Below are 13,401 nucleotides of genomic sequence, written 5' to 3'. Positions count from 1 at the left end.
AGTTATATACTGCATGACGCATTCTAAGTAGTGATTAGATCAGAGAGAAAAAGGCAAGGTTAAAGGAACTGACGTTGAGCCCAAATTATAGGAAAAGACGTATTGAACAAAAACGATAGTCGGTGCGGAATGTAAATCGTTACACATAAATACCAATTATTTACACTAGAATCATTTCCCCATACATATAAATACCAATCCTCTACACCCGAATCATTTCCCCATTCTATAAAATAACAATTTGTTTCTTTCAAGTCACAGACAATGATAAAAGCCTAAGCTGTCGAAGTTACAAAACAAGTTACAAGAAGGATTTACAATATTTGAAATCCGTAAATTATTTGGCAAATGATCTTTGACCACATTATTTCAGCGGCTTCTTGTTACAGTGTCAAGGTGGTCTAAACACGAGCCTTGATCGGTCATTTCACTTGTGATCATCAAGAAAGCAGATGGTTTACACACAACCTTGATCGGTCATATTACTTGCAATCGTCAAAAAAGCAGAGATGACTGCTCCATGTACCAAAGCCCTGCGTCGAAGGAAAAATGAATATTTCAATAAACAAGGCAATTTATATGACCAGATCTGGGATCAAAATTCTATGATCCACAGCATTGAGGCAAAATCAAAAGGAATAGTCTTACTCGGGACTTTCTTTCTGGTAACCAAAATCAGTTGCTGCTTTAAGCACTCTCTGATATGTTTGCTTCATTGCTTCCTGTCATTAAGTAAAATGAAACTTAACATGGATGAAATAACTTCAAGTCTCAACGAAAAACCGCACACAAAGTACTTCCCCAACAGAAAAGAGTAGTACTAACCTGTAGTTTAGATTCAAAATCTTCAGGAGACCAATTCAAACTACACTCCTTAAGCTCAAGTTCCCCTGCGACTACCTGAAAAAAATTCCGGTAGATAAACCTACACAGCATGACAGTTGTTGCAGACCGTATCTAGAGGACTAAAAGATGTACCCCTCCTGCACCAGCAGCCATAGATGGCGCAACTAAAACATTGGCTTTTCTCAAAATATCGACAGCTTCAGGGGTGCATGGCATATTCGAGCCTAAAAACATTATGAAGGTAGTTAGCTACAATCTGAAGACAATAACGGATTCAAAAGACGACAATGAAGATTCCGTAAATAAGAGGAAGTCCGCAAATAGAATTTTATAAGATACCGTGACAGGTACCTACCTTCTACAAGTATCCGGCAATCTGAGTTTACCAAATTGATGGCATCAGCTTGATCAATCTCATTTTGATAAGCACATGGAAATGCAACATCACAACTTTCATTCCAAGGTTTCGTTTCATCATAGTACTTTGATCGGGCATAAGTTTTTGAATATTCTCTGAAAACATTACTTATAAGCTGATGAACAATGAAAATTGAAGCAAGGGGCAGGAAACGTACAAACCTCAAACTTCTATTCTGAGCCTTAATGTCTCTCAAAAGGGATATTTTCATGAAGTCAAATCCATCCTCATCCACTAAATAACCCTTCGAATCTGTATATACAAACAGACTGAATACAGGATGATATGCAGATAGAAGAAACGGAAAAAAATCATTTTCCATGCTTTAAGCATTCAGACATTAATGTAAAGATAAAATCTTGGTGGTTAGAAATCCACATGAAAAGCAGACATGTTTTCACATCCAACTTTACGCATATTACGATGGCACCAATTAATTAGTGGTAGAAATCACGTTTTCAAGGATTAGGCACTGATGTTGCGTTCAGGTCACACTGATGAAGAGAAAAAAAAAATAATTAACCAACTTCGTCACAACATTAAAAATGATTAAATTCATAGGGACAAGAAATTAGTGAAGGTTTATCCTAAGAAGAGTATCATCAAGAGGTGCTGATATTAAATGTTAGAATATAAGCTCTCTCATAACACGGAAAATTGAGCTTACTGCAGAGCATTATACTTGAAAAACAGAAAATTACTACAAGAGTGCTCTCCAAAGTGCCTACAATCTAAATGGGAAGCAATAATGGATATATTTTTGCATTTTTATTTATTTACTCATTTTAATTCTTTAATATAGTGAGATCAACAGGTACACAAAGATATTGAATCAGAAGACGAAAAAATTTCAGAGCATCGAACTGCATGATCATAAATTTAAAGAAAAATACCAATAAGGAAGATACAGTGCTTTACCTGATACCGTTATAGGAAGAGCACCATAAGCAATAAGTTTCTCCAGGACATGCATAGAAATCTTTCCAGAGCCACTAACAGTACATCTAGTGAAGAAGATATTAATAAGGTAAAATAGATTTCATGACACTTCATACATAAAGAATCTAATTTATTTTTCAAACGGATTTCCTGCGGTAAAATTTGTTCCCTAAAATGACTTTTATGCAATGAATAGCCATACTAATTTCAAGAGTGGTAAAGACCTGATAAAAGGCTTGTGACTCAAGAATAATCTTGATTTCTCCTTCATTACATCCTATTGATACAGTCATCCATAAATAAACTTACATGAATCAGTCAAAGCAGATTATCATTTCAATTGTCTACATGAGACAGCGATAACTGATAATAAGACAGGCTGGGTGACCGACATGGGGAAGGAAAAACAAAAGCAAGACCATAGATATTCTTATAAGTACAGCTTCGGAGAACAAAAGTACAAGCCAAGGACAAGAAGTAAATATGTAGCACCTTAGCCCTTTCAGTTCTTTATTCATGTCAGCAAGCATAAGTTGGGCAAAAAATACCTGCAAGAAACAAGAGGATATAATCAATAAAAACAGACATGAAAGCAAAGAAGTTACAGCGGAAAGTTTGTCACCAATCCATATCCAGTAGCTTCAGTTCGAAGACTAGAGCCAGACCAATTTATTCTTGGACCAGTAAAACTTCCCTGCATGGTTGAAGCAGACACATCGAGACCATCATTTTATGAACCATAAAATTCTTTTGCAGGAAGATTGGTGATGAAAAAAAATTAAAACCATGACCAAGTACAAAGATAAAAGAATCACTTGAACAGGTTTCTACTCATCCTCAATTTAACAGATCTAAGCCAACATGGAAGACCGCTAGATGTACCATCTTCAATGAAGTACTTACCAGTCATTTAAATTGAAAATACAAAAGCTAAAACAGATTTTACAATGAAACAATAATTTTCAATTATTTCAGAAAGAAAAATACATTGGATCAGGCCATCAGGGATCCTTGGCAACAAAAAGGTGTGAAAATAAGTAAGTAAAGTGACTGTCTCTACAAAGTACACAGCTTTAACCTGAGAGTGACCGACCAGGCGCCTGTATTGACCATATAAATAACCCATTTCACGGGTTCCAACTCCCATATCCTCCGAAGGAAGATCCTAGGTTACAAGAAAAAGGTTAGCAATCAGAGATATCTCAGAAACATGTTCCAAACAAAAAAAAGATATCTCAGAAGGCTTCAAAATTTTGAAAAGAAATCATCTTGCAAACCTTGTCAGGCCCCAAATACCGATACAACTCACTCATGAAGCTCTGGCAAAACTTCATGATCTACAAGTGTTGTTCAGGACCCACATAAGAAAAAGACCAATACTTCAAAGATAAACCTTTGTAAATAACTGCCACAAAAATAACCTCACTATCACTTTTGCCTTTTGGATCAAAATCACTCCCACCAGAAGAGCCTCCAAGTCTATATGGAGATAGCGCATTTTTTAGCGTCTGCATACAAAAAAATCAAGCATGAAATGCTTAATACTGAGTTGCTAAAAAAGTCCTCAATACTGAGATGCTTAAATCATACATTTTATCAACTTTTTCAGATGCTCAATGTTACATATCAAGTTCGACGTGTAGTGCAAACCACACAAGTAGACGATCGTTCAACTAAGACATATATCAATGTAGGCGCCCAACATAGAACTAAAGGAAACATTTTTAGTAATGTTTTAATTCTCCTAAAATAAAACCTAACATGTATCATAATCTTCCATAATCTATCTGTTAGAGGCCTGGATGAGAATCCTAAGCCCAAAATAAAATATGTATACACCAGAAGGCACAAGAGGCCCAATTAAATGGCCCATTAAGAATGCACGTGGGATGAGGGAATATTATAGGGCAGGGAGTGAAGGAGTTAGTTAGGAATGATTTTGATATCATCGTGTTTACTTTGTACTAGCATTGCTAGGGAATATACAGAGAGTTCTCTGGGGATTTGATAGCAATATCAAATATATTTCTCATTTTCCTTTACTGTTTTATTGTGTGTTGTTGGGAAGATACTATCAGTTTGCATAAACCAGCCTAACAATTTGGTCCGACCCGCCGGGATCCGATCGAGAAAAATATAGCCATGACGCGATCGGAAGTAAAAGTGGAAGTACTGGAGAAGACGGTGAATGAGATGCAGGAGGCAATCAATACACTCACCAAGGCAGTAGCCAGCTTCGCCGAGTCTCAGGCAAAAATGTTTGCTGCCCAGGCGAAAATGGAACAGTGGGTGTTCGGCAAGGTGAAAGGAGATTCAGAGGATCCGTTTGAGACAGAGGGAGGAAAGAACGAGGAGATGGGCGGCGGTTCTATGGGAGGTGGAGGACGAGAGCCGTATCGAGAAGAAAAAAAATATTACCAAGACGATGAAATGAGACAGGCGTTGAAGCGGGTTGACATACCTGGCTTCGATGGTGTTGACCCTAGAGGATGGTTGGGAAGGGCTGAGCAATACTTCGAACTACATGGGACACCAATGCATAATCGTCTACGGTTGGCTCACATTCATATGAAGGGTCCTGCATATCATTGGTTCCAGTGGCTTCGACAGAAAATCCCGAGCATGAACTGGGACAGATTTGCAGAGGAGTTGATTAAACGTTATGGGGGCAGAAAAGCAGCTAATCCATTTGTGCTGTTATCCTCGCTGCGACAGGATGATCAACCGCTGGAGACTTACATTGAACAATTCGAAGTGCTTCTGGCGCAAGTAGGTGATCTTCCAGAGGAGCAATGTCTGGGTTACTTCCTTAGTGGGTTAAGGGAGGAGATCCACCGCCGCATAGGGATTCATGAACCAAGAACAATTATGAGAGCCATGGATTTAGCTCGGGCGATTGAGGAAGAGCTCGTCGGTTATCAGGGCTCCTCTAGGTCATGGTATTCGGTGATAGGCCATCGGGGAGGTAGGGGACATGATCAGGGGTATGGATCGACGCTGAGAACTGGGAGAAGTGACAGTGAAAAATATAAGCACAATTCTTTGTTCGGCCCAACCAGTGAGGTCGGCCCAAAAGGTGAGAAAGGAGCCAATTACTCCAATTCTAGGGCCCAAAACCTTGTGAGTCCCCCAATTATACGCCAGCGAGATGGGCTGGTGGAAATTATGCCGTAGATCGAAATAGCGGAGGTCGGGGAGAGAATCAAACACCGCGAGATGGAAAAATTGTCTCCCACCAAAAATACATGCATCGTCGAGAGAAGGGTTTGTGTTTCCAGTGTGGTGAGCCTTTTCACCCACTCCATAAATGTCCTCACAAATCTCTACGGGTGACGTTACTAGCAGAGGACGAAGTGGAGGACGAAGAAAAGTCAGAAGGAGAGCAAGGTTTTTTTGAAGAAGGTGAGATCAAAGGAGAGCCCATCAAAGAATACAGCACACTGGAATTGCCGTTATTTGCGGTGGGTGGAATCTCTCACCCCCAAACGATGAAATTAAGAGGCTGGATTGGGAAAAAAGAGGTGATAGTGATGATCGACAGTGGCGCTAGCCATAACTTTGTATCAAAAACCTTAGTTGAGAAGTTGGGCTTGAAGGTAGACGAGTCTGTGAAATTCGGGGTATTCTTGGGGGATGGGTGCAGGCTATCGTGTCAAGGGGTCTGCCCAAATCTTGGCTTGAACCTCGGGGTATGCCAATTAGATCTTGTTGGGTACTTGTTTGAATTGGGGGGAGTCGATGTGATTTTGGGTGTTGATTGGCTGCGAACTTTAGGGGAGGTAAAAGTCGATTGGGGTAAAATGCGGATGACTTTTGTGAAGGCTGGAGAGGAAGTAGTGCTGCATGGGGATCCTACTTTGCAACGGTCCCTGGTTTCCTTTCGTTCCCTTGTGAAAACGGTAGGGATAGAGTTTTGTGCGGCTCTGCTTTCGATTAATCAAACGAATGCAGGGGAGAACAATGAAGATGGGGAAATGTCACAACCTCCAGATTTACGAAGTATCCTGGGACAGTTCGGAGGGGTATTTGAGAGTCCACAGGGATTGCCACCGGAGAGAAATCATAGCCATGCAATCAGGATTAAAGAGGGGTGTGGTCCGATCCAAGTGAGACCTTATAGGTACGCTCACCGGCAAAAAGATGAAATTGAAAAGTTAGTGGCCGAGATGTTAGCAGCAGGGGTGATACAACCTAGTTGTAGTCCTTACTCGAGCCCAGTCATATTGGTTAAAAAAAAAGATGGGAGTTGGAGATTTTGCGTGGATTATCGGGCTTTAAATGAGATCACAATTCCAGATAAGTACCCAATACCAGTCATTGATGAGCTGTTGGATGAGTTGTACGGTGCGGTGTATTTTTCCAAATTGGATTTGAGGTCGGGGTACCACCAAATTAGGGTACAACCCGACGATGTACCCAAGACTGCCTTTCGGACACATATGGGACATTACGAGTTTCTCGTAATGCCTTTTGGGTTAACAAACGCACCCTCGACCTTTTAAGCCACAATGAACGATGTGTTGCGGCCTTATCTGAGGAAGTTTGTACTAGTGTTCTTTGACGACATCCTCATCTACAGTAAAGGGTGGGACGAGCACTTGTATCACCTTCAAGTAATTCTCGACGTACTGTTCAACAAAAAATTACTGTTAAATAAAAAGAATGCAGTTTTGGGGTCCGGAAGATAGATTATTTGGGACATATTCTTTCTGCGGAAGGGGTGGCAGTGGATCCTCGCAAGGTTGACAGTGTTCAGTTGTGGCCGAGGCCTATGAATGTAAAAGCGGTTCGGGGCTTTTTGGGTTTGACGGGGTATTATCGGAAATTCATCCGTGATTATGGCAAGATCGCAAAACCGCTGACAGAATTGCTGCAGAAAAATAAATTTGGATGGAATGAAGGGGCAGAGAAGTCTTTTGAGCAACTTAAGAGACTGTTGAGCACAACTCCTATATTGAAACTACCAGATTTCAGCCAAGATTTTGTGATCGAATGTGATGCATCGGGAAGAGGAATCGGGGCGGTTTTATCTCAAGAAGGCAGGCCCGTCGCATATTTTAGCAAGGCGTTGGCCGAAAGGGCATTAGCCAAATCTACCTATGAGAAAGAAATGATGGCCCTAGTGTTGGCTATACAACACTGGCGCCCCTATCTGTTGGGTCGGAGGTTTACCGTAATGACCGACCATAAATCACTTAAACACCTATTACAACAGCGCATTACCACCCCGAATCAGCAGCATTGGTTAGCTAAATTAATGGGGTATAAGTTTGAGATCAAATATAAAGCAGGGGTGCAAAATGGGGCAGCCGACGCGTTGGACGAGGCTGCTGAATTGAACATCATCTCAGTACCACTCTGGGCAGAAATTGATGAGTTGAAGAACGCGGTAAACAAGGATCCTAGTTTGCAACAAGTCATTCACAAGATAATAATAAACAACGGGAGCACTGGCCCTTATTCGCTGGTTAATGGATGTTTACTACACAAGGGCAGATTAGTGATCCCAAAAGGGTCGACATGGGCACACAAGCTATTGGAGGAGTGCCACATAACCCCAACGGGAGGACATTCAGGTGCTGTGCGAACACTGAAGCGGGTAGCTAGCAATTTTTATTGGGTGGGGATTAAAAAAGACGTGTTGCAGATGGTTGCAGCGTGTGAGATTTGTCAAACACAGAAGTATCAAGCAATGAGCCCGGCAGGATTATTGCAGCCCCTACCTATTCCTGGGGCTATATGGGAAGACATTTCTATGGATTTTATTGTGGGGTTGCCCAAATCCAAAGGGTACGAGGTGTTAATGGTGGTAGTGGATCGTTTATCTAAGTACAGCCACTTCCTCCTGTTGAAACATCCTTTCAATGCGAAAGGAGTAGCTGATATATTTGCACGAGAGGTGGTTCGCTTGCATGGAGTTCCCCGTTCCATTGTAAGCGACCGTGATCCTATTTTTATGAGCACCTTTTGGACCGAACTATTCCGGTTGTATGGTACTCGATTAGCAATGAGTTCAGCGTATCACCCTGAATCCGATGACCAAACCGAAGTGTTGAACAGGAGTCTCGAGACTTATTTACGGTGTTTTTCTGCTGAACAACCAAGAGATTGGGCTCATTGGGTACATTGGGCTGAGTTTTGGTACAATACCACTTATCATTCTTCAGCCGGTATGACACCTTTTGAGGTGGTTTATGGGAGGAAGCCGCCGGTACTGACACAATTTGTGCCAGGTGAAACTAAGGTGGCGGCAGTGGGGTTTGAGCTTCTCGATCGGGATGAAGTGTTGAGACAGCTTAAATATAATCTACAACGGGCACAACAGAGGATGATAAAGTATGCCAATGCTAAGAGAAGAGATGTATCGTACCAAGTAGGGGATTGGGTATTCCTCAAACTAAGGCCACATAGACAACAATCCGTATGCCGGAGGGTATTTCAGAAGTTGGCTCCTCGGTTTTATGGTCCATTCAAGGTGTTGGAGAGGGTGGGTGCAGTGGCATACAAGTTGCAACTACCTGAGAACTCAAAAGTGCACCCAGTTTTTCATGTGTCATTGTTGAAGCAGGCAGTAAGGGTGGGGCAGGTACCGCAGGAGCTGCCAAAGGGTCTGGAGACAGATTTTGCAATGGGTTTTGAACCTCAAAGGGTTCTCGCGAATAGATACAAAAAAACAGGGGACGAAGACAGATTGCAGGTGTTGGTTGAATGGAAAGGTCGACCTACGGAAGAAGCTACATGGGAAGATGCAGCGGAAGTTTCATCTCAATTTCCGAGCTTTAGCCTTGAGGACAAGGCTAATGTTGAGGGAGAGGGTATTGTTAGAGGCCTGGATGAGAATCCTAAGCCCAAAATAAAATATATATACACCAGAAGGCACAAGAGGCCCAATTAAATGGCCCATTAAGAATGCACGTGGGATGAGGGAATATTATAGGGCAGGGAGTGAAGGAGTTAGTTAGGAATGATTTTGATATCATCGTGTTTACTTTGTACTAGCATTGCTAGGGAATATACAGAGAGTTCTCTGGGGATTTGATAGCAATATCAAATATATTTCTCATTTTCCTTTACTGTTTTATTGTGTGTTGTTGGGAAGATACTATCAGTTTGCATAAACTAGCCTAACACTATCAAAATTCTATCTTCTTTCAATCGTACATCTCAAAATACAACCATTACTTGTAATTCAGTTTTCTTTCACTAACAAAATATATGATACGACATCCAACAGATTATTGCACGATATGGTATCTACAGTAAAAAAATGTCTTGCAGAACTAAAACCAAAAGCACTGACATATTCTCCATATTTTCCCTAAAACATTAAAAAACGCTACCAATGTTTACCAAAAATTCTGAAAGATACACGGGCAATCTGAGCTAAATATGGATAAAATTATGCACCATTTTACCAAAAAGGGCCTAAGCAATTGATACATGAAATCAAACCCCGCAGAATGAATGCATAACAGAATGAGAAACACCTGTTCAAAACTAAGAAACTTGGCAACACTCAAGTTCATTGATGGGTGAAAACGCAGACCACCCCTGCATGGGCCAAGTGTCTGGTTGAAGTGAACCCGATAACCACGGTTAACATGTGTTTCACCTCTATCATCAAGCCATGGAACCCGAAAGATAATTATGCGCTCAGGTTCTAATAATCTCTCCATGGTATTCACATAGCTGCGATATGGTTAACTTTTTTGTCACAACAATTAATATAATCATCTAGTAGACCATGAGCATCTGAAATATTTAAAGCTGGCTTCAACAATATATATAGAAGCGAAGCTAACTTACTTGGAATTTTTTGAAATTACTCTTTCTAAAGCATGGACCACTTCTTGAACAGACTGTATGAACTCAGCTTCATGAGGGTCTCTTCTCAATGCAGTTTCAACAATTGATCCAGCCGTTTTAGACATAAGAGCTGGAACGAGTTCAACCATTGTGAGAGAGCCAAGAAAATTACTGAGATCACTTCAAACATCACAAAAATTTGATTTAGAAATTAAATCACCTATTCACTTATAATTTGGCTTTTAGTGCAGAAAAACTAAGGAATGTGTTTTTTTCCCGAATTTAGAGGAAAAAAATGCAGGTGCCATATCCCCAATAAGTTAAAGAATAACATAATTGAACAAAACGAAAGGCTTTTATCAGGAAATAAGGCAAAAAACTTACTTTTCACATAAATAGGCTTATCAACTATTATTTTTTCTACAGATGCTTGCTGCAGACGGAGAGCCTCTTTGTGAAGCAAGCTGTTATTGTGCTCCTCCAGCGCACTCATCTGCATGTTCCTACTGCCTTCATTTCCGTAAGGGTTTCGCCTGTGCTTCCTTCCATACTCTCGACAAATAGAACAGAATATCCTCGCTGTCCCTTCCTTTACATCAACATATGCCCATTTATATGTATCAGCCCACTCCTCTCTCCATCTTTTCACAACCTTCTTTTTCCTCTTTCCTGTCTGTGACTTCGACAAATCTTGATCCTCACTGGCAAGTTGAGAACCCATCAAATGCTTGTTTTCAGCGAGCTCTTTGGCAGAGGATTCATGCGGCTGAACACCAAGAAGAGAGTTCTGGTGAAAAGTTGGGTCATCATCTCCAGGGCCTATTTCCAAGTCAATTTCTTCACCAAGTTCCCTGACAACAAGATGATGCCTCTGAGACTGCTGGATCAAATTTATATCATCCATTGCAGAAGTCATCCCAACCCCACCAGCTGGAAGCAACATTCAGCATCACAATTTGACTATTGAGCTATGATGTTTTAGTTTCTGCAAAAACAAGCACACTCAAATCTTCATGGATAAATCAGCGCCGACTGAAACTTCCCTGCCACTATAAATCATGGCTTTGCTCTTTAAATGAGGATGAGCATGTTTCATACATATCCTACTTCAATCCAGTGGGAAGATGAGACCCTCTTCTCATGCAATAGAAAAAAAGCCTAGTTGAACAATCTTGAGTTAATCATCCCTGACACTTCTCTGGGGGCCCAGAGACTATAACGTCACAATTTTGTATTTGAAATTTGTGTGTTATGCACAGGGTATGACATTTATCATGTAAATCCAATGTTTGTACTAAAATTTTGCTCATCATCCACACCAATGAACATGCAACACAATTATTTTAATGACATATACAACAATCTTCCTTAAAAATGATGTATGGTTTCGTCGAAGCTTGTTAGTGTAGCATGTAATTGTGCATCACTCCATGCGAAACTGACTTGTAATTTTCTGTACCCGGAATTTGCAATATCAGGTGGTGTAGCATCATGATCAACATCAATAAAAAGGAGAGAAATCCATAAAATATTCTATGATTTCCTATTTAATCATACAACAGAAACGAAGTTTTTCCAATTGAATTACTCTTATTAAAGAAAGTAACTTTACATTAAATTAAACAAAGCGGCAAGCCACATCTTCGAACTATCCCAATGCTAGAAAAATACATACATACACACCTCCAAATTCTAAACACAAAATCAAATAGTTGAAAAAGAAAAAAAACAAAGATTGTACCTGAAATCAAAGTCTTGAAGAAGTCCAGTGACGATACTGGACTTAAAATCTTTCAAATGCTATAAATAAGTTAAAGAAAAGGATCGTGTCTACACAAGGTGAAACCGAATCAAGCCGGGATCGGATTATCTTAAGTGGAAAATGATTCCAAAGTAGTAATCCCAAGAACAAGAAGGGGTCAGCATTCGAAAAAAAGGATGCGAATTCAATTTGAATAAAGGAGAAAGGGGGTGATTTTGCGAAACTATTAGGGGCAAGTGACCCTAAAGATTGAGCGAACACGACCCAGATATTATACAGTATATATTGAGCTGGTAAGAAAATGGAACTCTTTGATATATATATAACTGATAAAAGTCCCAACCCTGAACATATATGAAATTGATTTTATTTGTAAATCTTTATTATTATTATTATTATTATTATTATTATTATTATTATATATACAAACAAAATAGTCTTCCAAAAAAAGTAACAACAAATTTTTTCTACTAAAAATAGAAAGATAATTAATGATAGAAAAATAATAAATTATTGTGAATAATATTAATTACACTATTCACATATTTCAAAACAAGATTAATAAATTTCTTCTTGAATTTTGCATAAATGTTCAAAATATTTATTTTTAAATAATAATAATAATAGAGTTTAAATAATATATAAATTAAATTTTATAATTTAAGATGAATTAAATAATTCAAGTATTCTTATGTTAAAAAATATATAATAATAATAATAATAATAATAATAATAATAATAATAATAATAATAATAAGAATAGAGTTTAAATATATATATATATATAATTAAATTTAAAGTTTTAATAAGATTTAAGTAATTCAAGAATTCTATTGTGAAAAATAACAAGTTTTTTCAAACTCACAATATAGAAAGATACTTAATGAAAAAAAAAAAAAATTATTGTGAAATATATTAATCATTGAAAACTACTTTACACATATTCCAAAACAAAATAAATAAATATTTTGGATTTTGCATAAATATTCAAAATATTTATTTTTAATAATAACAATAGTAATAGAGTTTAAGTAATATATACATATAATTAAATTTCATAATTTAATATGAATTAAATAATTTTAGGATTCTTTTACTAAAAAATATGTATAAATAATAGTAATAGAGTTTAAATAATATATAATTAAATTTTAAATTTTAATATGATTTAAATAATCCAAGGATTCTTTTGTTAAAAAATGTAAAAAATAACAAATTCTCTCAAACTCACATTTTTTTTTTAAAATGAATTATCAAAATATATAATTATATTTTTCAAATTAAATATTTAAAAATAAAAAGCAAATAATGCAAAGTGTTAATCAAAATCGATTTTTTTATAAAAACAATTAGCATGTGAAATTCCTTGAAAATATAATTTTATATTTACGTATTTACATTTTATTATTATATATCATTTATTTTGGTCATCATTTTGAATTTTATTTTTTAAAAAAATATTTGTTTTGTAAATTTTTGAAAAATAAAATAATATGTGATTTTTAAAATTAATTTATTATTTATTTTTATTAGTAACTTATAATCTACTCACTCAAAATATCTACACACACATATATATAGTTTTTTGAACTGTTTTTTGAACTGTATATATAAATTGTTTTATAGAATG

The 13,401-nt window shown here is 37.8% G+C and overlaps 1 protein-coding gene across 1 annotated transcript; it reads right to left on the bottom strand.

The window, feature by feature from the left end:
- Positions 1–127: 127 nt before the first annotated feature.
- LOC140860059 (uncharacterized) lies at positions 128–12,070 on the bottom strand. Its single transcript, XM_073262822.1, has 16 exons — positions 11,751–12,070; positions 10,394–10,994; positions 10,010–10,139; positions 9,691–9,892; positions 3,625–3,711; positions 3,481–3,540; positions 3,282–3,368; positions 2,826–2,897; positions 2,696–2,751; positions 2,183–2,268; positions 1,426–1,516; positions 1,202–1,359; positions 979–1,070; positions 826–900; positions 649–722; positions 128–533 (listed from the first exon to the last, which is right to left on the bottom strand). Exons 2-16 carry the CDS (start codon positions 10,950–10,952, stop codon positions 458–460), a joined length of 1,905 nt encoding a protein of 634 aa, XP_073118923.1. The 5' UTR covers positions 10,953–10,994; positions 11,751–12,070; the 3' UTR covers positions 128–457.
- Positions 12,071–13,401: the final 1,331 nt, after the last annotated feature.

Source organism: Henckelia pumila, chromosome 4 (genome assembly GCF_033568475.1).
Source record: "Henckelia pumila isolate YLH828 chromosome 4, ASM3356847v2, whole genome shotgun sequence".
NCBI classification, from domain to species: domain Eukaryota; kingdom Viridiplantae; phylum Streptophyta; class Magnoliopsida; order Lamiales; family Gesneriaceae; genus Henckelia; species Henckelia pumila.
This window is presented reverse-complemented; position numbering and strand designations above follow the sequence as displayed.